Here is a 24,438-nt window from a genome sequence, read left to right as displayed (position 1 = left end):
ATGGGTCATGGCATGGCTGTGGAGCGAACGGTTCGGTGAAAGGTTATCGAACGATCCCGGTTTGCCATGCCGAGCACACGCTTTGCTGAAAAGCGCGCCAAAATTCATCAGCAAACGACACTCGAACCCATTGTGATCCTGCTTTGAAGTGATCGACCGAGTCACTGTGATCATGCCAGGCGTTTGTGCGTCTGTGTGAAAGAAGCCAACATTTGAAGAGCAAAACACTGCGCATTGACAGCGAACCGCTCGAGCAGCGTAGTCAATCGAAAGTGGCCACCAAGGATTAAGGTTTGGGGAAAAAAACTCAGCTTGTAGAAATAAAAATACGACCGTAAACGGTATCCTTGCCCATACCACTCTATGAGGGGGGGTGGGGGGGGGGTTATAGCGGAGGGGAGGTGAGATTTTACCGCAGTTGAATGCACTTCACCACGCTCAAGTGTGCCGCCGCTGCCATTGAAGCCGGCGGGGACGTCGTCGGTCGTCTAAAATCGATACGAGGCGATACGCAATTTCCACCCTCCCCCCCCCCTTCCTCTAACCCCCTCCACATCCCTCCCACCACATAGCACAAGAAGAGTGAAATCCTCTCGAGGGAAATGAATTGAATATAAAGGACACGAAAAGTGGACAAGAAATTATGCTTTGCGGTCAGCCGGATATTACTCTGTGTGTGTGTGTGTGTGTGTGTGTGTGTGTGTGTGTGTGTGTGTGTGTGTGTGAAAGAGAGAGAGAGAGAGAGAGAGAGAGAGAGAGAGATTTTTATTTTTTCCTTACCCAATGCAGGACATAAGCGGCGAGGTGTATGAACTGGGAAAGAAAAATAACCCCACCCCCTTCTTCTTCGTCCACTCCTTCGTCCTTTCACCTTCTACCTCCCCCAAAATAGCCTCCCAAGCAGCACAAACAGTCGATAAAGCTCTTTTTCGCGCGACCAATACTGCACCACCACACTGCTGCCGGGACGAGCAGGGGGTTGGGGGGGGGAAGTTGGAAAACTCTTTCGTAACTGCCACCACATGCCCCCTTTCTGCATTTTTCCCCGCTGTAGGGAAAGATGGTTTTTGGACCGAAGAAGTCAGTTGGGAAATTTAACTGCTGCGTCTTTTTGTTTTTCTTTTTTTTTGTCGTCGCTTTTCTTCTTTCCCCTATTCACCACTGCAAACAAAAGCAAACGCAGACTGTGCGAGTGTCACTCACTCTCACACACACACACACACACACACACACACACACACACACACACACACACACACACACACACACACACACACACACACACACACACACACACACACACACACACACACACACACACACACACACACACACACACATACACGACGCTAATAACGTTGCCACGCAATAAATCTAACGAAGCGGCAGGCGGCGAACCCAGCCAGCAGACAGGAATCGAGCCGAGGAGTCGGCTACTGCAAATTACTCCACTTTGAGGCGTTCGGCCCCTCTCCTCTTCTCTTCAAGCTCTTTGGGGGGGCAGTTGGGGTGGGCGGTTCGTTTGGGCTTTTTCAAAACGGCCCCAAAATCGCGTGTTGTCGTTTTTTTTTCTCTCTCTTTCACTTTTTGCCGGAAATGGCAAAAGAATTGCACGGATCTTTAACGTCGGGCAGCGGCTGCTTAAGCAAAAAAAAAAAAAAAAGCCAACCCCACACAAACACGAGCGCGCGCGCGCACCCACACGCCCACGGTGCGCCAAACAAAGGCACACTTTGCGGGGAATGAATTATAAATTTTCAATTATCACCTAATCGCATTATCACTTTTACACAAAACGTGTTTTAATCACAGTTGGGGTGCGCGCGTGGCGGCCCGGGCGACGGTGCGAAGTACGTGCGAATAAACCTGTGCTGTGTGGTTAGTGGCTCGGCGTGTGTGTGTGTGTGGTGTGAATTTGTGTTAGCAAGGGAAGCGCGCAAAGGGACAGGGAGCAAACAGGGGCAGGTTTACAGCTTGAGGCCGCGTGTACGTGTGCACCGGCTTAAACCCCGAGCCCGAGAGAAGCTAATAAACGACCTCCAAACACACACAGACACACGTCGACAATGTACAACACCGGCAGACGTGAGTGAGTGCGCTCTGCTGGCCCGAGTCCTTCAGCGAAGGATGTGCTATGAGTGCTTTTATTTGTTTAGTCTACCACACACACACACAGCAGTATATTCCACTTGCAACACTCCATCGAACAAAATGGAGCACTAGAGGGGGGGGGGGGAGCTACAATCCTCTGAAACTCTGCCAAATAACCCAAACTCAACCTAGCAAAGCGGTAAAGGGTTGCCCATGCTCGATGGGGGTTCGTCGTTTATTATTTATTCGCTGTTGTTTTTCTCTCTCTCTCTCTCTCTGTCTCTCTCAATTCATTCCTTATTTAGTTTGATTCCTTTTTCCTCCGCCGCTTGGTTTTGTGTGCTGAGGTTTTTGAGGGTGTCGTGTGTTTTGCTTCTTCTTCTTTTTCCTTTTTCTTTTTTTTTTTTTGCTGGGGGAGTGAGCCATCTAGAAGGGTGAGTTTGGCTGACTCCTGCCTCCAACAACACTGCCACCGGCCATTCCATACACCATACCGGGGCCTCTCGTTCGCCACGCTCGTCTTTTGCTACCTTCCGACCGCACCCGCAGGGATTACCAACCTCCTCATCGCCCCTTGGGTCGCGCCAGCGGCCTATTTCTTTTCCACTTGGTAGCGTTTAAATTCATGCATAAATAGTCGTGTTCTGTATGTGTGTGTGTTTTATTTACAGCTTACCCCTCTCTACCGCTCGTCTTGCCCCCCCCCCCCCTTCCCGTCTGTCCTTGCAGGAGCTAGCTTTCGAGTGCGTCTTCACGAAAAGGTCCCCCCCCCACACACACACACACAAAAAGGTTTTCCTGCCGGGCATTACATCACCGGCTACGGGGGGAGAGGGCAACGGGCAATTCCGGCCAGCAAAAGGGCGCGCGCGCGCGCGCGTCCGCTCGTGCCAGGTGCTGGCAGCGGTTTTTGTTAGGGTCAGATTTATTGCAAACGCTTCTCAGGGGAGCTTTTGGGGGTTTTGGGTTTCATGGCAGGGCTCTTTAGCAGGTGGCGGGGGGGGGCGTTATCCTTTACGATCTAGGGAGCCGGTCGTGTGGTCTCTATCAGCGTCCATGCCACGCTTCTCGGGGCACACATACACGCACAAAAAAAAATGGAAAAGATCTTAATGGATGTCTCCAGTGTGCTTTGCCGCGTTCAACGCGACACACTGGCTGGGGGCGTCGTCTGACCGCCAGCTGGCTGGGGTTCTCACGCACCGAGAACGTTCGTGGCGTTCAGTGCAGGCTTCACTTACAGCGCAGCACGGTTGGGCGAGGTGCCTAGAACACCGTCCACTAACGTGACGTGATTATGATGGCTGGTTTAAGTTTTGCATGGGCACGCGAAAGGCATACACACACACACACGGTGGCGATAGTTACAAGACGTGCTTGGTTGATAGATGGTGAGGGAATGTGAATAGTTGCCAGGGAGAGGGGAGAGTTGGGAAGAAAAACATTGAAAATGAAAAAAAAAACTTGAGCTTTCAGTGTCCATCAAGTGCTGTAGTGTCTTGCAAACGCTTCTTAATGTTACGATATTTCCGTAAACCTTATGCTAGAAAATGCATGTGTCAATGACCTGGGTCAAACGGAAAAGCTTTTGGACAAAAACTGAGTCAAGGCATTTCTGGTCAAGCCTCAAGTCTGGTGAAGCGAATTTTCAAAACAGCTATTATAGCTTGTTTAAGACTTAAAATTATTATTTTAAGCAAAATCCTCAAAAGGCCGTTAGTAATCATGTCGAATTATACATTTAATCACATAGTCCTGTTTTTTTTTATTTGTATTATGTTTTGGTAAAGTTTAGTCAGTTTTTATAACCTTCATGCTTTGCCAAAGAGAATATTTGAAATGTTTTATTTTTCTGAGCAATTTTTGTTATTACAATATCCTCTTACAACGTTTTTTTTTCAAACATTCTCCGCAGCACTAAATAGACGGCATCGTGAAAGAAATGGTTTAAAATTATCAGTCGTTAAAAATTAACCAGAGTCATTTAAAACTGCTAGAATTTGGCACGCATTGAGTTCATTTGTTAATTTTAACGACTGGTCCTATGCCGTCGTTAAACAAACGACTGTCAAGAGCGTATGCGATACAAATTAACAGTCGTTTGTATTGTACTGCTCGATTTTTCCCCATGTTTGCCTATACGCGATATCGAGCATTCGTTAGCTGTTTTGACGAACGGTTATTTTAACAGGAATGAACAATAAATGAACTCGGTTAAACCAAAATGAACTTTAAACGACTGTTGAAATGTGTTCATTTTTTTGCGATGCCGGTTAATGTCACCTTTGTATTGAACTGTCACTTTTCATGGATAAACGAAGAGCCGGATAAAACGTACCTATATAAACAGTTCTCCACTGCACGAGATTTGTTTTAGAGCTAAATAGAAGTTATATGTTGATTACAATAATGAAATTATTTGCATATAAATACAGTCAGAATTCAATAAATGAACGCTTTTTAGTTGAACGATCGATAGTTGGCTGACAGTTCAATTTAAAAGCATGCGTTTGTATGGGAAAACCGGTTTTTGAAAATTTCACAAAAATCTCATGGCTTACCGAAGAAAAATTTCAGATTTTCAGATTCAGATTTTGTATGGAAAAACGTAACAACAAAAAAGGACATATTCAATAGTCGGCAGGGAATCGAAGTGCAACCAGTGAGTTTAGATTGTATGTCAATGTATCATAATTCTTATTTTCTGTTAAAAATAATGTTCTGTACCATATTTTTTGTTTAATAAACGTCAAATATATGAACACATTAAAAAAGCAATATGTAATCAGACACCTTTATTTAAAACTTATAATACTTCATCGTCAACTAATACTATGTTGGGTAAAACTAGGTTTACTGAGCCAGCTAGTTTAATTATATAAAGATGATATAAAGTATTATATATTAAGAAGATGTGTAAAGATGACAAAAGTCTGAAGTCGACTCCCATTCAACTCTGAAAATTTTAGAACCGATTCCAAAAGATAGGCTAGACGAGCATGAAAGACCCACATGAATAAGCTTAAATTTCATATTTAAAGCTCATGATGAGGGCACTTACTGGTTAATTCCGTCTAGAAGCGTTTGGCTGCAAAAGAATTTCCCAGCGCATGAGGCAACAACAAAATAAATCAAAATTTTGTTAATCCAAACGGTTAAAGTAAGGACTGTTTTATTAGCCTCAAACCATTACCGTTGGACCTAAAGTGTGCTTGCGATGTGCTGATACTTGTTGGATAATAGTGTGCTAGCAGTTGCGGGATTTAAAGACCACCCCTCTCCACTCCATAAAGCACTTTCCACTGTGTACCTACCGTTCAGCGAAACCGTTTAATCTCGCATCGTTTTTTCGTGTTTGCACAAACTATATCACCCGCTGTGCTGACAAGCGCTGGCAGCACTTTCCCCGAAATACCACGCAAAGATCTTGCCTGCCTTTAAGTACCTTGCAAAGCACCCCCACTCCCACACACACACACACACACACACACACTTGGAAGAATTTCTCCACGCTCTGTAAGGTAGATGAATCAAAACGTCCCACCAAAAACACACTGCCCCAATCGATAAGCCGTATCGCGCGCTGTCAAGACGGCGAAGGTCGAAACCATTATTTCTGAACCACTTTCCCGAAACCCCGTTATAACTTCTCCGCTGTATCACACACACACACACACACGCTTTCGCTGCGTAATTAAAGTTGCGCCCTCTGCTCGCGCAAAGGCAAACGAAGGCCAAAAAAGTAATGGACACATGCAGCCGCGGCCGACGGCAAACGGATGCGACCTTCTGCTGCACACGCGAGCCCACGCACTAAGGATAGGCGGCAGGGTGGTGGTGGTAGTGGTTTACGAAGAGCGGGCGAATCGAATGCCTTAATGATGCACAAAAACGCTGCCCGCATGCTTATCCTTTCGTTTGCACCCAGCCAGAATCAGCACGGCGAGTGTGCCGTGGTGTGCTAAAGTTGGTGGCCTATCGCAAACCTGTGCATCCAGCGACACAGTGGCACAATGGCCGACCAATGGCCCCCCGGGAGTTTGGACGAAAATGAGGACGCAAGCGGTCGCACATCGGGCAGACGGGCGGAAAAGCCAAGCAAAAAGAAAAAGAAAAAACAAACTTGTCGGCGAACAACAAAAAGCGAGCGAAGGGAAAACTATTGTAAAACCCGGGGGAAAACTTTGACTTTGAGCAAAAGCGGCGGCTCGGAATGGCAAAGTTGAGCAACCTCCGTGAGTGCGAGGTAACTACTTTAATCGCGACCGGTTGGAAGGAAGTCGGGTGCGGAGGGGGATGTAGGATTCGTCCCGAGTTTCGCGAACTTCTCGCCGTTCGATGGAAGATGGGGCGCACGATTTATTAAAACCTCCAGCACGCTCCAGTGTCCCTTGGCCCCGCGCCCAGTGTGCCGGCGAAGGACGCGGACGCGGAAAAGCTGCAGTTATGAAGCCGGCGCCCGGTTGTGCTGCTTTGCATTCGCGTTCCCGAGTAGGCTTTTCCTTGTGGCGCTGGAAAACAATAGCAGCCAGCGGGATGCGCGCGGGCCAAATGTGGAGAAAAGAGCAAAAGGATAGCCAAAAAAAAACACACACACACACACAATTGCCAACAATACATTCGACTTCGGTGTGGCAGTTGGGTGATAGATGTGATAGGCTATAATTAGGAAAAGTCGCAAGTTTTGTTTCTCGACCCGTTTTCCTTTCTCGCTTTATTTTTGCTTTTGAAACTAATAATAATAAAATCAATAATTTCAGGTTTTGGTCGTCTTCTTTCAAAATTTTCAACTTCAACTTTTAAACCACCGACTAGCTTGCTGTATTTTTTGTCCTTCTGAATGGGCTCAAAGCGGGAACGTCGAAATGGCAACGAAGCTTATCACATACAAAACGGTACGTACAAAACGGGGCAAAATGGGCATGTGGGGCACAATGGGCAGCCTTTATTTAAGCATTATTGCACTACAAAAATACTTTCCAATGCTCAAAATGTATTCATTAAAGTTTTTCTATGAACACCATGTTAGTTTCATAGCCCGTACAAAACAAATAACCAAGAAAAATGCAAAATAAGGTTTAGTAGCATATTTATGTAAGTTTTGCCACTTCGAAAATAAGCTTAAACCAGTATCACAGGGATGCGTCGAAGTTTAACATGAAACATTTTTAAAGATATGGTATTTCTATACAATTTTTCTTAAGAGAGCAAGGCTACTGAATGTGTATTTTCACTAATATAACAAAAAAAAATCAAAAATGCTTCACGTGGAGCAAAATGGTCAGTTACGCTTGGGGCAAAATGGACAGATGCTTTTGACGTATGGCGCTTGGTGAGGCTATGGTGTTGTATTTGTCCCCACAATAATAGTAACAGGTACAGCTTTGAAAGATTCGATTTTGTAGATTAAAACGTGTAAACACTTTTTAAATTTTGATAACATATTTTAAGAAGAAAGAAGAATTTTAAGGGCTTTTCTGACCAGCAAAACAAAAGATAGTGCAAAAATACATTTCACGAAACGTGCGCCAAAGCATAGACCTTTACCTAAGCGCAGGTGTTGTGACCCATATTGCCCCAGTGTTTTGACGTTTCACAGTGTGTTTACAAATGCCCATTTTGCCCCAGGGCCAAAGTGAGTGTAAAGGAGGTGTCGTCATGTAGAACATTGTGCCAAGGCAACAAAAAAAGGCACAAAACCAGGATCGACGGCAGTTGTCGAATGCGAAGAGTGTTGTTGGTATATAGGTATAATAAACGGATTGTTTACATTTAATTAAAAAAAATGTTTAGCTCTAAAAACTTGTATTTTATAACCACACTTCATAAATAGGCATTTTCCTCGTTATGTTGCTGCTGCTGCCTATAAACAAATATCGACGGCTGCTGTCAAACTGAATCTCAAAATGGCAACAGCGCTAAGAAGACACCTCCTCTATACAGGTGTCCCCCGGGATACGACTGTATTTGGGACCGAAAAAATGTCCCAAAGCAAGGCGTAAGTCGAAAAAGTCGTATGTCGAATATCTGTGAATATAAAGTTTATAGCCGATATTGAAGAGTCGTACTCTATGAAATCGTATATTTTATTTAAAATAATGTACGATAATGTATTGATTTTCCTCCAAAAGCCGTTTACACGATATATATATTCAAGATGGGGTAGTTGTGATATCCGAGGAAATATGTTTGTAACGGTTATCTGCACAGAAATTCAAAAAAATATACCAATTTCGTCTCAATGACAACTTTTAGCTGTCAAAATCAAAATCGTCGTATCTGCGAATCGTCGTAACTTGTGGGGGTCGGTACTCGAGGGACGCCTGCATTCCACCTTGTCCAGGGCTATGCCCATTTAGCCCTGCATGACAAAGTAGCTTCTGCTAAAACTCCAACGTTTATTTTACACTTTTTTCAGCTTTTTAAGTTCTTTTCATTCTATGTGGCGATTTTAATTCATACAACACAATACACACAATAATGCTGGAGGCATACAATAATGCAAGAATAATTGTGTTTTGTGGCATATTCAAAGAAATATTCAGTAAACTGCTTAATATGCCTATTTTGTCCCGCTTCCCCCTACAGCTGACGTACAAAGCCAGCTCGGATAGGGAACCGTTTTTTTTTTTGCTGCACTGTTCCTGGTTGTTTAGTATTAAATAAAACTTCTGCTTCCGCCCACAGTCGCCACAGGACGGAACATACATGACCGGGGAGTTCGCGCGGTATTGCAACATTAAGTTAACTGCAGCTCGTCTTACGGGACGCGCTCTGCAGCTCGTCGTAAACTAAAATAAAAAAAAGGCAGCACTACCGTACGCGGTGGCAGCCAGCACGCTCTACCGTATGGAAACTTTTGAACTTTTGCCTTGTTTTTTTTTTTTGTGTCGCGACCGTAAGTTGTTCGCGCCCTTTGGTGGCGTTTTTGCTTTGCTTAGCCGAAGGCACTGAAACGGAAGGAGCGGTAGAGCTATGGGGGATGGTTTGGGAGGAAGCATTAGTGATCATTTTTATCGGCCAACTTCCCGAAACCCGCTCCGAAATGGTACAGCAGATTATGCAGGAAAACAGACCGCTTTTTTTCTAGCGGTCGTAAAACAGCGCGTCAGACGACGAACCCTTTAAAAGCTTCAGTAAGCCGTGCCACTTTCAACGGGACCGTCTTGTTGGGGCTGTATTTTTTTTATTATTATATTCTGCTCGTTGCTAAACATTCTAGATAAAAATAAAAACATCCCCACGGAAAACGGATTTTCGCCCCGCCAATGGGTGAAGGAAATCAGCGAAAACGGGGTCTCCGTCAGCTGCACATCTGAGCGTGCCCTGTCTGTTCGCCTTCAATTTCGGTGAAGTCATCAGAAACACATTTGCCAAGTGTGCCCGCGACAAAACCGCGACAAATGATGGTGACGGTGGTGCTGGTAATGGCGACGATGGTGTGTGTGTGTGTGAATGCGCTCGAAGGATAAAAGAAAATGGTTCACACGAGAACCTCCCATTTCCCTCGCTTGCGGATGCGGAGAGTGAGGCTATGAGGTGGTGGATGTAGCACCAGATAAAATAAAGAAATCCCGCCACCCGCAACGCCCCCCCCCCCTCCTCCCCGGGGATAATGGTCGGGCCAAGTAGAGCGAGCGACGCGAAATGCAATTTAAATGATTCAACAAATGAAAAGCGAAACTTGGAAATCCCTCAAAGTGTCGATGACTGAGCGCAACCGGCAGGGAACGACTGGCAGCGAGTGCTGCTATTGCTCTTCCTCCCCCCCCCCCTCCCCCCCCTTACCTTTGCCTGCACATGGACGAGGGCGGCTAGCTTGCAATAAGAAGCGGCCAATCAGCCGGGGGCAACTGGGGCGGACGCGAAAGCTCACTTCAAACTTAATTAACCGACGAAGTGAGCTGTCGGGCTTGCCGTCGCGCGCGCAAACCGCACCGCGAAACCCCGTGCAACCCCGTGCTGATTGAGGCGTTTTCATTTCACATTTACCTTGCAACACTTTTACCCATTTCCCTTCCTGTACCGTTGCCCCCCTTTTTTGCCCCGTGCGCTTGTATGCCCTCGGTGGTGCTAAATCGAATTGGAATAGGGCACGACGACGGCGACGACGATGATGATGATGACGATGGCTTACACGCTCCCGCCAGTGCCACCACCGCGCACTCACCAGCGGCGCGTGGTCTATCAGGAGCGCTCTCAGCATCTCACTCACCACCTCGCCGACCTCGCGCACTCTTCACCGGCGGGAGCTCGGGAGCGATTCGTTTTATCCTCTGCGCACCTTTTACACCTTCGCAAAGTGGTGGCTGGGGCCTGGGGGTGGTCGGATATTGAATGAATTTGCAGACCTCGAAACTGATACTCGCTTTCTTCTACTCACGCACCCACTGGCACCCCACCCCTTGATGATGCATCTCAAGCGTAAGCAGAAACCGGTGACAATGTGACCCAGAGAGTTTGAGGCTAGGATGGGGATTTTGTTTTTTTTTTTTTGTTGTTGTAACCGAGCTGGAGAGGAATCTCAGGAAAAGAGAGATGGGAGATGGTAACGTTCTTATCTGCTGCTCGGTGGCCCCACGGTCATGAGTCATCTGCAGGGATGGGAAGCGTGGCGAAGCAACAAAAAAAAAAACAGAAGAAAAAAACTCGAATTCACGCAAGAAGGCGCGCTGTTGTGGGTGGCAGGTGGTGTACTCTTTTAGCGAAGAAAGCTACTTTCATCCATTCTCGCACACGTTTCTACTCATGTCTGAGAGGGCAAAGGGTGGGATTGAAGGGGATGGGGGGTTTGTTGTAGCTTCTTCTTTACCGGGGGACAGCGGGAACGCGACACCGCAGTACTCGGAGCATGTTTTACCATCCGTTCTGCCACCTGCGCGTCTGTGCAGCCTCGGAACGGAACGGTTTAGCGTCGAGTTGTTTTTTCATCAACGCCTTGTGCGTGTGTGTGTGTGTGTGTGTGTGTGTGTGTGTGTGTGTGTGTGTGTGTGTGTGTGTGTGTGTGTGTGTGTGTGTGTGTGTGTGTGTGTGTGTGTGTGTGTGTGTGTGTGTGTGTGTGTGTGTGTGTGTGTGTGTGTGTGTGTGTGTGTGTGTGTGTGTGTGTGTGTGTGTGTGTGTGTGTGTGTGTGTGTGTGTGTGTGTGTGTGTGTGTTTGGGCAGCTATTGGATGCTTTTCAACTCTGAACGTTCCTAATAGTATGCATTTTAATATCCGTTTCCAACGGTTACTACGACGAGAGCATTTCTGTTCTAGGACTGGACCTTGTCGCCAACGCTACCGGTTGGAGAACAAACCAAACAATCGATACTACATTCTCACTAACGACCCAAAGCAGCAGCATAATTTAAAATTGATTCCCAGCAAAATGCTCCATTTTAGAGCGTTTTGCGCTGTGTGTGGCTTAACAAGCCAATATAAACGCCCTCAAGTATGCAATATATGCTATTCCCGGTGACCAGTGCTGCAAAATGTCAAGAGTATCACGAGATTTTCACCAGCGAAAACAATGAACATATCCGTGGTAGCTTGATGCTCATTGCTGATAGTCAGTAAAAGTGCGTCATGACATGCTGAACACGACATGTGAATTCTTGAGTCCAACGCGATACTCTGACTGACAAGCTTAGCTTAATGCCGGCGCAAGCATTATCATGATTTTTGTGGCTGTGAACAGTGCTGCCAAATGCCACTGTTTCAGTCATCAACACTCCTGACTGAAGCGAAGCTCAAATCAGCTCACGTACACCACTGAGATGATCAGTGACGATACTCAAACAGTTGGAGAATCAATCACATGCTTGGTGACATTTAGTTTAGCACCCAACTCTTGGTCACTCACTAGGTTACGACATTTTTGTCGGTGATAATCACGACATTCTTGGAATATACTTGACGCGTAAGGTCTAACAACAATATGAGCATGCTTTCTCTCTCTATCTGTTTTGAATATCTGTAGGGTCAAACAGAGCGAGAAAACATGCTCATTTTGTTTCTTGGAATCACTCGCATGCACCGTATATCTCCCATTGACCATCGCGATGATCACCGACTGAAAATGTCGCGACCAAGTGACTGACCAAGGGTTGGTTGCACACAATGTCACCAAGCATGTGATGGTCGCACCAACTGTTTGAGGATCGCCTTTGATCATCACAGTAGAGCTCGCGACGCTGATATGATTTTGTTTCAGTCAGAATTTGTCATGACTGTGTCAGTGACATTTTGCAAAACTGATCACAGCAAAAAAAAAAAATCGTGACATAGTGACTGACCAAGCGATGGTCGCAAACATGTCATGAGCGTGTTATAGTCACACCAACCGTTCTGAGCATCATCTCTGATTATCACAATTGAGTACGTGACGTTGATATGGATTTTGTTTCAGTCTAATTTTTTTATGACATTGACAGTGACATTTTGCAGCACTGCCGGTGACGCCTGGGGGCGCGCAATTTACCTAACAGAGTGATCCTTTCAGGCAGGCTTGTTTGTCACTGTTAATAAGACTTTCGACAGGAGATGGAATCTTCGCCCCAAAAAAAAAAAAAAAAAAGAAAGCATTATTGTGGGAACAAAATCCTCCAGTACAACATATCCCACTCCCCCCGCACCTACTTAACCTACAATCAAGTTTTTTTTGTCATTGACATATACGCACACACGCACAACTCTGTCAGCCGCGTGCCACTCTCGCGGAAGGCTATGCTTGCTGAAGAAATGGAAATAAGGCCAGAATCCGAGAGAAAGAAAGAGAGAGAGAGAGAGAGAGAGAGAGAACAAAGAAGACGAAATAAAAACTCCTCCATGCTAAGGAAAGCGACTAGATGGAGCAGCAACACACGCAGCAAACAACGGCCAAAAGTGCCAACCCCCTTTCCCCACTAACCCCCCACACACACCCAAGCGTGCGAAGCACAGATGAAAAGCAGCGAAATAGGGTTACGCAACCTTTATCAGATAAAATTATTGGCTTTCATAATAAAGCCAATTTATAAGATAATTCAATCTGCAACGGTACACGAGTGATCCGAGGCGCACACCGTCCTCGGTGGGTGGGTTTTTCGGGATGGGTATGGTCCGCCCGCTAAGCACGCTGTCGCTGGCGGACGGACGGTGTTGTGTGCACTGGGGCTCACACACAGAGGCGCGTGAAGCCCCGAGCAGCGGGATGATAAGGATCGAAATCCTGCCAAAGCAGTTGCGAGATGCGATGGGCGAGCATCGGCAAGCATCGTTCGGGGTTGCTTACCCCCCCCCCCCTCCTTCCGCTGCACGGCAGTCCACTGTAGCGATTAACCTTTTCCACGAAGCGAGCAAGATGGCGCAGATCATCCCTGGGTGGTTCTACACGGTGTCCGCTTTCGCTTTGTGTGTGTGTGTGTGTGTGTGAGAGAGTGTTTTTCTTTTTCTCTCTTCTATTCCGTTTTTTTGTTGTTGTTGGTGCACATCTTCCAGCGTATCGCTTAGAGATTCGCGCGTACTTGCCAGGCTCGGGGTGTTGTGCTTTCTTCTAGCTAGGGCTCGCGTACTATCCATCCTCGACGCCTCCCCCACCCCTCCCTTTCCTTTTTGTGCCGGGCTGAAGGGGCCAGCAGTCATCCTGGCGGGTTTCCCCCGCCCCCTTTCCAAGGGCTTGCTCCTTTCATGTCTACTTGGTATTCGTTGAATTTCTGATTCGAGAGCACGGCCATTCCCCCCCCCCCCCATTTTCACCCCGTTCGCACGGCGCCCGCTTTTGGAGGGAGGGGGAGGGATATTTTTGTTCGTTATATTTTTCTAGCACCCCCCCCCTCCCCCTCGCCCCTTTCCCATTCTTCTTTGCACCCATCTCCGTGTTGATCAGCTAAACTCGTGAGAGCGTTGTGTGTTTTTGTTCTTTATTTTCCGCTCAGTTTCGATCTTCCTCTAACTCCCCGACCCCCCCCCCCTCCCCCTCTCACCCAGTTACGGGTACGTGTGCCTCGCATGTAGCTCCTTCGCTCGAGCGCCGACTGTTGTGTGGAAAATTTCCATCCCTTCCCACTCCCCCAAACCACCGCTACCCGTGCACTCGACCTTTGAAGAGAAACTCATTTTCCAAAAACCCAAGAATAGCATTTTTTGTTGTTGTTCTTCCAGTAGCTGTAAATTTATGATTCACATTGCCGGAGCGGGCCGAGCCCGGGGCTGCCCTCCCGGGACGGAGCTGTAAAAGGGAAATGTCTGGGTGGGGAACGGGGGAGCGCTGTCGGGTGAGAATGGGCGGCTCAAGGAGCAGGTGATTGTGAGAGCTCTGATTTTTAATACAGATTCACACACACCCACACACATACACACTTTTACACACACACACACACACTTGAAAAGCAGAGCAGTAGCAGCGGGACAGAAGGATTGATAAGAAATCTGAATAAATTTGAATGAATATTGAGTTTGGTTTGGTCTGGTGTGGTGTGCAGCGCTTTGCTGTTTTATTTTGTCCGCTTTTTGTTGCCCTCTTGGATACGTGTGTGTGTGTGTGTGTGTGTGTGTGTGTGTGTGTGTGTGTGTGTGTGTGTGTGTGTGTGTGTGTGTGTGTGTGTGTGTGTGTGTGTGTGTGTGTGTGTGTTGATTGTGCATACATTTCGGAGTTCGCCGCTTTCTTCTGGGTCGCAGTACCCCGGGGTCGTACTGGTTCTCTCTTCCTGTTCCATTTTTCCTTCCCGCACAACAGTGTTGTGGTTGGTGCTTTTGTGCGCTTTTGCCTTTGGCCGGCACCCGTAGCAGTAGCCGAAGGTGAATCCAAATATCTACCAGCAGCAGCATATGCCCACCCACCGATTCACACCCGTTCATCCGACACACACACACACACAGAGACACACCGATTGGGCTGTAAAATGAAACACTGATTCACTCTTCATTCTGTGGCAAACTGCAGTTTATCGTCTGACAGTCATCCAGCCACCCGAAACCAGGAGTGTTGGGGTGAAGCAGGGCTGCGGAGGGTTTAGATCGAACGCCCTGGAATATGCCACGCTTCCGGTTTGCGGTTACAGTGGTGCAGGGATGGCGCATGGCCAGAGGGTTGAGGTGCTGCGGTTTTTCGATACAATCGCATCGCACTCACACACACACACACACACACACACACACACTTGGTAGCTGGGTTTTGGAATAGCAGCCCAGCAATAACCTTCTCCAACCCCTCCCCCCCATTCCAGTCCAGGGCCCGCTAGACCACTTCGTTATTGTTCTTTTATGCTGGGCCCATTGAAACCCTATCTGGCAGCAAGGGAAGATAGCACATCTTGCACATCAGAATATATGTATACTAAGCACACATACGGTGTGTGTCTGTGTGTGTGTGTGTGTGTGTGCCCCGAAACGCCAATCTCGACCAGCATCGATGCGAAGTGCAGGGGGGCCGACCGGAATGGTTTTCGGAATTAATAATCTCAATCAACGGCCGATCACGTAGTGGCCGGGGGGCTTACCCCACCGTGGACATTACTGGCGCATTGGTGAGCGGAGAGCGGCAGGGGCCCCGGGCACATCGCTTCGGCCGTGGTGTGTAAGTTACACTCTTTGGCACGATAACGATAACGGCTGGTTTGGTGAGCGCTTGGTGAGAGACGGAAAATCAGAGGGGTTGGAGGGGGAGCCATAAACATTTCCCGTGCGTCATTTGTGGTTTTCCTGACCGGTTATGTGGCCGGGGGGGGGGGGTGGGTGGGTGGGTGGCTGAACATTACGGGTAGCTCGGTACAATTTAATTAAGCGGCACGCATTAAACGTATGCAAACGGATTCGGCCGGCTGGCCGGGTGGAATGGGAGCGGAATTGCGTGGTAGTTTCGTTTAATATTGCACCGTTACCGTTCGACACCTGACGCACGTGGACGGCTAAGGGGAAGCGTTTGTGACCATGCAGTTTGAGGGACCATTGCGGAGTTTGAGACCGTATTTCTTGCAGTTCTTGCGCAAGGACACGTTGTTTAGCCGTCAAGCAAAAGCGCTTTGCTGTATCTGACAAGAGGATGCATCCAGCAGGGGGGAGTGGGGGAACGAGCTGACGCTTATGCAATCACTTGAGGAGGAGTGTAGATAGCACTCCTTCTCCGAACTATGCCAAGGGTTATTCTGGCTTGTCAGTATGTCTGCGCACGAACTTTTGCGATGTAACGTGTGTGTTTGCAATGCAAGAAGTAAGACGTCCGGCACGGAATACGCTGGTCCTAATGTACTTCGATCGTAATTTTTTTTTACAAAGAAACAACCACTGAATATTACATGTACATCCATCAATGTCAGTGATGATTTAAAAAAAAAAATCACTAGGATATTAGGCGATGCCTAATTTGGAACATTAGTTTTAGGTAACAGCATGTTCAGGAAAACAATCTTTTGGAATGAAAGTTCACAATAATAAGAGATTTCGCTAAGCTAAAGTTTCAATCGTCAAATAACAAGGCACCTGGAACCGACGGAATTGCAGCTGAACTGGTCGAGAATGAAGGTGCACGACTAGAAAACGTAATTAATCAAATTGTTTCTAAGGTGTGGGAAAAGCGAATCGATGCCTTATGATTGGAATCTCGGCATCATCTACCCCATATACAAGAAAGGAGATAGGTTGGACTGCAACAAAGACAGGGGTATTATGGTGTTGAATATCGCCTATAAAATATTCTCCCTGATCCTTCAGGATCGGCTTGTCCCGCACGTCGAAGAGATAGTCGGAAACTATCAAAGAGGATTCCAAAATGGAAAATCAACCATGGATCAGATCTTCACCATGCGGCAGACCTTGGAGAAGATGACTGAATACAGACACGACACATACCATCTCTTCATTGACATCAAAGCCGCATATGATAGCATAGCCAGGGTACAACTGTATGACGCTATGAGCTCTTTTGGAATCCCGGCCAAACTGATTAGACTAGTTAGAATGGCTATGACCAACGTCACTTGCCAGGTGAGGGTGGATGGAAAATTCTCAGGACCTTTTGCTACCACCAAGGGTCTTCGTCTGGGACGGGATTGCCTGTCTCCTATTCAACCTGGCGCTAGAGAGGGCCATCCGCGACTCAAGGGTGGAGACTACGGGAACCATCTTCTATAAGTCAACCCAGATCATGGCATACGCTGATGATGTAGACGTAGCGTGTAGCGGCTCTCCTATGTAGCAGAAGCCTACCAAGGGATCGAGCAGGCGGCAGAGAGCCTCGGATTGTAGATAAACGAGGCAAAGATCCAACTGATGGTGGCAACATCAGCGGGCCTACCAATAAATAATCAGAATCTACGTAGGCGTGACGTACAGATAGGTGAACGCACTTTTGAAGTCATCCCAAAATTCACCTATCTTGGGTCAAAGGTCAGCAACGACAATAGCATGGAAGCTGAGTTGCGCGCAAGGATGTTGACTGCCAACCGGTCATTCTACAGCCTGAAAAATCAGTTCACCTCAAAGAACCTGTCGCGACGGACGAAGCTGGGACTATATAGTACCTATATAGTTCCGGTACTCACATACGCCTCTGAGACATGGGCACAGTCCAAATCGGACGAAACCCTCTTAGCCGCGTTCGAGAGGAAGATGCTCAGAAGGATACTTGGCCCCTATACGAGATGTACGGCGACCTCACTGTCGTACAGCGTATTAAGCTCGCCAGGCTCCGGTGGACTTGCCTTGTAGTACGCATGGAAACGGACGACCCAGCCCGTAAAGTCTTGTTAGGCCGTCCACAAGAATAGAGGAGGCGTGGTAAGCCCAAATTGAGGAAGGCAAGATGGCGTGGAGGCGTCCGCCATTAAGGCTGGGAGAACTGGCATACGAAGGCAGACCGTGACCGGTTTCGGACACTCAAAGGCAAACAAGGCAGGCAAAGACCGCAAAGCGGTTGTAGTGCCGGATAAGTAAGTAAGTATGTGAAGGTTCAATTTGGTCTTTGATAGGACTGGAGTTGGACTAGTTCTAAATCAAAGTTAAGTCTTCCCTAGCATTTGCTTTAACTAGTAAATTTCATCCAGTTACAGGGATACGCAACGCAATTACGCAAAGTACTCTTTAATGCCGAGACCTACGCCAAACGAAACTGCTCCCAAACCAATTCTGAAACTGATCCGGAGCCCATATCTCCTGAAACTAGTACCCGAATCCCTATCGGCTTTGGAACTTATGCCGAGTTCATATTGCTCCTAGAACTCATCCCGAATCCATATCGGTCGTGGAACTGATCTCGAATCCTTCTCTCTCTCTCTCTCTCTCTCTCTCTCTCTCTCTCGCTCTCTCTCTCTCTCTCTCTCTCTTTTGTTGGCCTGCTCACGATAGAGCACGTCGATGTAACATGGCCCGGTCAACAATCATTCTCCAGGATGCTCGGTCCCTGACTGCAGCCTCCCATCCATGCAGACACCCGATCTCCGTTAGGTCTCGCTTCACCTGGTCCAGTCATCGAGTTCACTGTGCTCCCCGATCCCCTCCCCTTATGCCGAACTGGGTATCGCTGTTGAACACCTTCTTGGTGGAGTATGAGTCCAGCATCCTCATGACATGCTCCAGCCATCGTATCCTGCCAGCCTTCGCCACCGTCAGGATGCTCGGTTCGCCGTACAGCTCAGCAACATCATGGATCATCCTTCTCTTCCAAACTCCATGCACGAAAATATCGCCAAAGCTGGTCCGGAGGATGCGTCGCTCAAACATGCCCAGAGCGTTTGCATCCTCCGCTCGGATGGTCCAGGACTCGTATCCATATATGCAATATATCTCACATTTCGTGAGGGCTTGAAGTCTTCTGGATCTCAGCAGTCGGTGAAGCTCATAGTATGCCCGATTAACCTGAACAATGCGTCTCCGGATTTCGCTGCTGATGTCGTTGTCCGAAGTAACGACCGTCCCGAGATAGCAGAACTCCTTTAATACCTCGAGATTGTCGCCGTCAACTAATACACTGCTTCCCAGATGGTCTGAGTCACCGGCAAGCAGGTACTTCGTCTTCGTCGTATTGATTCTCAATCCAATTCTTGTTGCTTCACGTTTGAGTCGGGTGTACGCCTCACACACCTTCGCTGTTGTTCTGCCGATGATGTCGATGTCATCCGCGAAACCAAGAAATTGGAGAGCGAACCTCAAACTGGTCCTGTCAAATAGTCCAGTCCAGGACATACTCCAGGATCCACATCGGTTACGGAACTGGTCCTCTTACTCTTACGTATTAACTCATTATTAACCCATACCGGTCTTGGAACTTCTCCAAATCCCGTATCGGTCCTGGAATGAATATTGAATCCATACCAGTCGTTTCGAAATCAACTCCATTGCTTTATCAGTCCTGAAACAGCTCTCAGTTTGTATTCCAGTTCGTGAACTGTACCTGATAAATAGCTGACTCTAATGACGTAATGGGGTTATCAGACCATGGAACCTATAGCGGTTAATTTCTACTAAGAGATAGCAGTATACTCACAAATGGTTCGATACAGTCATCCGTGGTACCAGATACAGACCCCACCTCAACAGTCATCCTTTCCAATGGCATGGATTACAAAAAAACGGTATGACACATCCTCCTGTTATGTGACATTCCATTGAGAAGACGAAAACGAAACACCAGTAGCTGCCTAGTAACTTGATCCCTCTTTCGGGTTGTTTTTTTTTTGTACATTTCATCGTGCTTTTAAGTCACTAAATAGCTCTCAAAAGGCAAGCAAATCGTTCCAGCAGCGTCTCCCGTGGCAGGGCTGCTCGTTCGAAAAAGCTCGATTATTGGAAGCCATTATCTCGCCACCAATGGCACGTGCCACGGCTGACAGACTTCGTGTGCTGTTCAAAATTGACGATCATTTGCAGCGCGACTTCAATTGAATGCCGTTTTAGAAGTTCATCTTCGCACACAAAAAAACCCCTCGGACCCTAATGCTTAACTCTTCATCCACTCGCAGGGGGAGTGACACACACACACACGCACCCACACAGAAATAACACCCGCCCATACCGGCGAGCAATCGTGAACTCGTGCGATGGCGGAACATAATTGCCATTTCGTGGTTCACAGCCAGTGCACGTTTTGCCAGTGCACTAGTCGAGCTGGACGGCACAAACAGCGGGGAAATGTAAATGCATCAGCACCATCAGCACCGCAGCAAGGGTGGTAGGCCCACCAATCCGCCCCATTCCCCCCAGTACACGATGCTGGCGAATGCAAAACGTGTGCGGCGACCAGATTTTCTAACGCGCGTGACTCCGATGCGACAGGTCGGCCGAGCTTAACCGCGCTTAACCCTTAAAGCGGTACGCCTGCACGAATGGTGGGTGCCAATATTTTGGGGAGGGGGCCTTTGGTCAACTGTGCTTGTGGATGGGCTTGTTACAGGTGTTAAATGTGTTTGCTTTGCGATAAAACAAAAATGCTTCTTTTCGGTTGGTTCTTCCGCCATCAGTCCCCATACATCGATCGTTTAGCTTTTCATTTCACTCGTGGTCCAGCCCACCGAAGGGTTGAACCCCACGGAGGACCATTATTATTGTCGCGGCATGTCACTATCGTTATTACCACCTTGCATCGTGCTCGGGGTGGCTGGCGAGACGGCAAAGTATAGTGATGGAAACGATTGCACTTTAGATTTGCATAGAAAATCGGCGTCCCCGAGATCCAATCGAACGGGCTCGGACGTGCGCGTGTATGTGTCTGTCTGTGCCGGCCGACCGGTAGGAGAGCGCTGGGAAAGGGGCAAACCTTACTCGGCAAGGCGAATGGGTGTAAGGTGCGTGCCTGTTTTGCTGCCGCTGTTTTAGCGGAAGGAACGACAAAAAAAAGGAAAGGAAAAAAAACATGCAACCCACCGGCCACGCCAGCTTGTTGGGCCAGCTCTCGATCACTCAAAACGATCCACCCCCTTTGGGACCTATTCCCTCTTTTCGCAATGGGTGGGAAGCAAACCTCGAAAGCCCGCTGCTTCCGCCCGAGTGAAGTGAAGAAAACGAGAAAACAGCAGCACAGAAACGCAGCACGCAAACCTACCTTAAACACCTCCCAGGTAGCCGAAAATGGCAATACAGCTAATCCGACTAATAAATCAGCAACAGCTAGACTAACGATGAAAAAATTGGTAACACTGCGCAGCTTGTGCGAGCAGAGCACGGCCGCAATCACCAGACAGTTGCCGACGATGACGAGCACGTTGATGAAGGCGAGCACCGCCAGCGAGACCAGATTGGTCGGATCCGTCCACTGTACGGACGCGAGCAGGCTGGCACACTCCGACTCGTTCATGGCTCCGGTCCGGGCCGTTCCGGCGGCTGGTGACGTGGATACAACGACTGACGGTGACGGCGGTGACGGCGGCGACTACGGCGCGCCGCTGGACAACACGGCCTGTGGGCGTTCGGCGGGCTCGGGTGCGGTTGCGGGTTGCTGATGCGGGAGCAGCTACTGCGATGTGGCGGCGGCTGCGACTGCTGCTGCTGCTGGCGTCATGGCGTCTTTCCCCTGTGAGGCGAAGAAGAGACAGAGATAGAGAGAGAGCGATGTCGCATTAGAATGTGAGAGAAAGTGAAGTGTTGTACGCGGGAATGGAGGAATGGAAGCTCAATCGATCGGTTCCGATGGCGTCTTGGGTGGTTTGGGGGTGGGTGTATTAGCCGCTTGTCACCGGCAGCCAACTCGATCGTCTCGCTGACAGGTTATCGCAGCACCGGGCCCTCTTGTGGGAGCTGTTTATGGGTCGCGAATCTGCCCGCCCGCAGCGCACCGGGTCATCACTACCCAATCGCTTACCAACTGTTAGCAGTCGGGGGGGGGGGGGGGGGCGGCAGACAAAACAACAACAGCAACAACAGCAAAAAACCCCTGCCCTGGGAAAACCAAACCAAACCAAATGGTACGATAATTGGATAACTCGATTTAGTGGGGCTTCGGTCGGGAAAGGCAGGCCGTCGAGCAGGCTCATCTCGCTCGCCGATCGAGCCAGTGGATTTACCCACTGTCCTCCCAGCACACCCAGTTGCTCAATCGCAAAGTGCATCCAATTCCCAATGTTGCCTGTTGCTTGCGCCCGCACGCTGCTTGCAACAGTATTAAAATCGAATTGTAAAATAATCGATCAGTGCGGCCGGCCTTAATGCCTTTTTATCCCTATCTCGACCTAACAAACTACCCCCCCGAGCAGAGTCCCGTGAGCAGTCAGGTCTGGAAGGGTGTGAAAGAGAGAGAAAGAGCGAGAGATCCGACTCTCAATGATGCATTTGACGCTGGGGCTTCGCTGCAACTCCTCGACCCGGGAGGAATTGGTAGCTCAATTGCGTCGACAAAACCGAAGCCCCCTTTTATCACCCGTTTTTTTTTGCTTCTTTCGAATGGATTTTCTTCCCGAAACCCGGGGCACTCTCCGGGAGTGCAAAATGGCTTACTATACAGCTGTACAACGGTGCCACAGTGTAGCGCCTGCTGCAATTGAGCCCGGGGAATAGGCGCCCGGCGCGATACACATTAATTGAACTCGATTGCGAGCAAGTACCAATCAGCGAGCGCTCCCCCGTCCTGGGGACGAGCAGGATACAGCGGTGAGCCGTGTGCGAAGTCTCCCCGGGAGTTCGGCCGAAACCGGGAGTGCTGTTAGAGTGCCCTGCCCTGAAGTGGCTAACGCTGCACAGCAAACCGCGTGCAGCTTATCGGCCAATCCGCCTGCGTAAGCTTTCACTCCTCTCCAAAACCACCCTGAAACCTCCGGTGGTCTTCCGGGGCTTTGTTCCGGGCAGCCAGCAACCGAACAGGTGCACCACGAATCACATTCACCTGGGGGGCTGACCGGGTGTTTAAAGACCGAGTGTTTACCCCCGAATGCACCTTTTCGATCGTACGAGCTGAGAGAGCACTTGAGTTGGCCGTAGCACAGGGGGAGAGGGAGTAGAGAGAGAGAGAGAGAGAGAGAGAGAGAGAGAGAGAGAGAGATTTGTGACCATCCATCGGGGATGGTTTGGGCGAGGGTAAACTGTTTCTGGGTTATTGCTATTTTGAAACGATCGACCACAATACGCAATATTGCGGGGTAGGACCAGAGTGGAGCAAGGAGTGTTCCGGGAAGTCAAGCTCCGGTGTTGTACACTGGTAAGTTGGATTCGAGCGGTACACGAGATGGATTTGAGGTGGGATTTGGTACAGAGCAGCAATCGAACACAGCGTCTCCGTGACGTAACCCCCCAACATTTGGCCCTTCGAACCGGATTCGTACCACGCTCTGCAAGCGTGGAACCGCTGTTTCGAGCCGAGCAGACAAGTAATACGGTTCAAATGCTCCGTTTTTTTGTTGCGTCCAGTTGTCACAGTGGCCTACGGTACTACGTAAGGGATTGTGATTACTTCCGGGGCGCTTAGAAAAGAGCACTTGCACCTCGGCCGGGCCAACTGAATGCGTGATTTTATATAGAGGAATAACAATTACATCCCCGCTCCCGGGTTGCTGTCATCGTTCGGCTGTCATCCCTCCCCTGGCAAGAAACGTTGCACCATTTGGACACACACACACACACACACACACACACACACACACACACACACACACACACACACACACACACACACACACACACACACACACACACACACACACACACACACACACACACACACACACACACACACACACACACACACACACACACACACACACACACACACACACACACACACACACACACACACACACACACACACACACACACACACACACACACACACACACACACACACACACACACACACACACACACACACACACACACACACACACACACACACACACACACACACACACACACACACACACACACACACACACACACACACACACACACACACACACACACACACACACACACACACACACACACACACACACACACACACACACACACACACACACACACACACACACACACAGACACACACACACACACACACACACACACACACACACACACACACACACACAGAGGGAAGTACGCTGTGCGGCCCACACGATGTGTACGGATATGCAAACGCATAAACCCTGAGTGTGTTTCGAACCGGAGCGCCGAGCCGTGTGTGCCTGGGAAAAATGAGAACGGGAAAGTCTGCCTGTTGTCTCAGTGCCATTCTCCCCCACCCCATTTGCAAAGCGTATAGCGCCCCCCTCCCCCGCACTCCACTGTTTCTGTTCCGGTGGATACCTCCGTAAATCCTCCGTGCGGGCGATGAATCAGCTCAATTTGTTTTCAAATATTTATTCACCTGCTTTGGTGCTTGCTTACAGTTTGCGTTTTGATGCGGTCTAAGGAAAACAATCAGCAAGTGCAGCCATTGCTGCAGAACTCCTGAAATGTGTAGTTTTGTTTTCAAA

General features: G+C 48.6%; 1 protein-coding gene across 1 annotated transcript in view; it reads right to left on the bottom strand.

The window, feature by feature from the left end:
• The window catches only part of LOC120906840 (octopamine receptor Oamb-like), a 109,098-nt gene that overhangs the window by 20,448 nt on the left and 64,212 nt on the right, over window positions 1–24,438 (bottom strand). Inside the window, exon 3 of the mRNA XM_040318919.1 lies at window positions 21,084–21,551. Within this exon, the coding sequence (XP_040174853.1) occupies window positions 21,084–21,335 (252 nt within the window). The 5' untranslated portion in view covers window positions 21,336–21,551. The remainder of the gene's footprint in view (window positions 1–21,083; window positions 21,552–24,438) is intronic.

The sequence above is a fragment of the Anopheles arabiensis genome, chromosome X (genome assembly GCF_016920715.1).
Source record: "Anopheles arabiensis isolate DONGOLA chromosome X, AaraD3, whole genome shotgun sequence".
Lineage (NCBI taxonomy): Eukaryota > Metazoa > Arthropoda > Insecta > Diptera > Culicidae > Anopheles > Anopheles arabiensis.
Note: the sequence above shows the minus strand (reverse complement) of the source record. Positions and strands in the feature narration are given on the sequence as shown.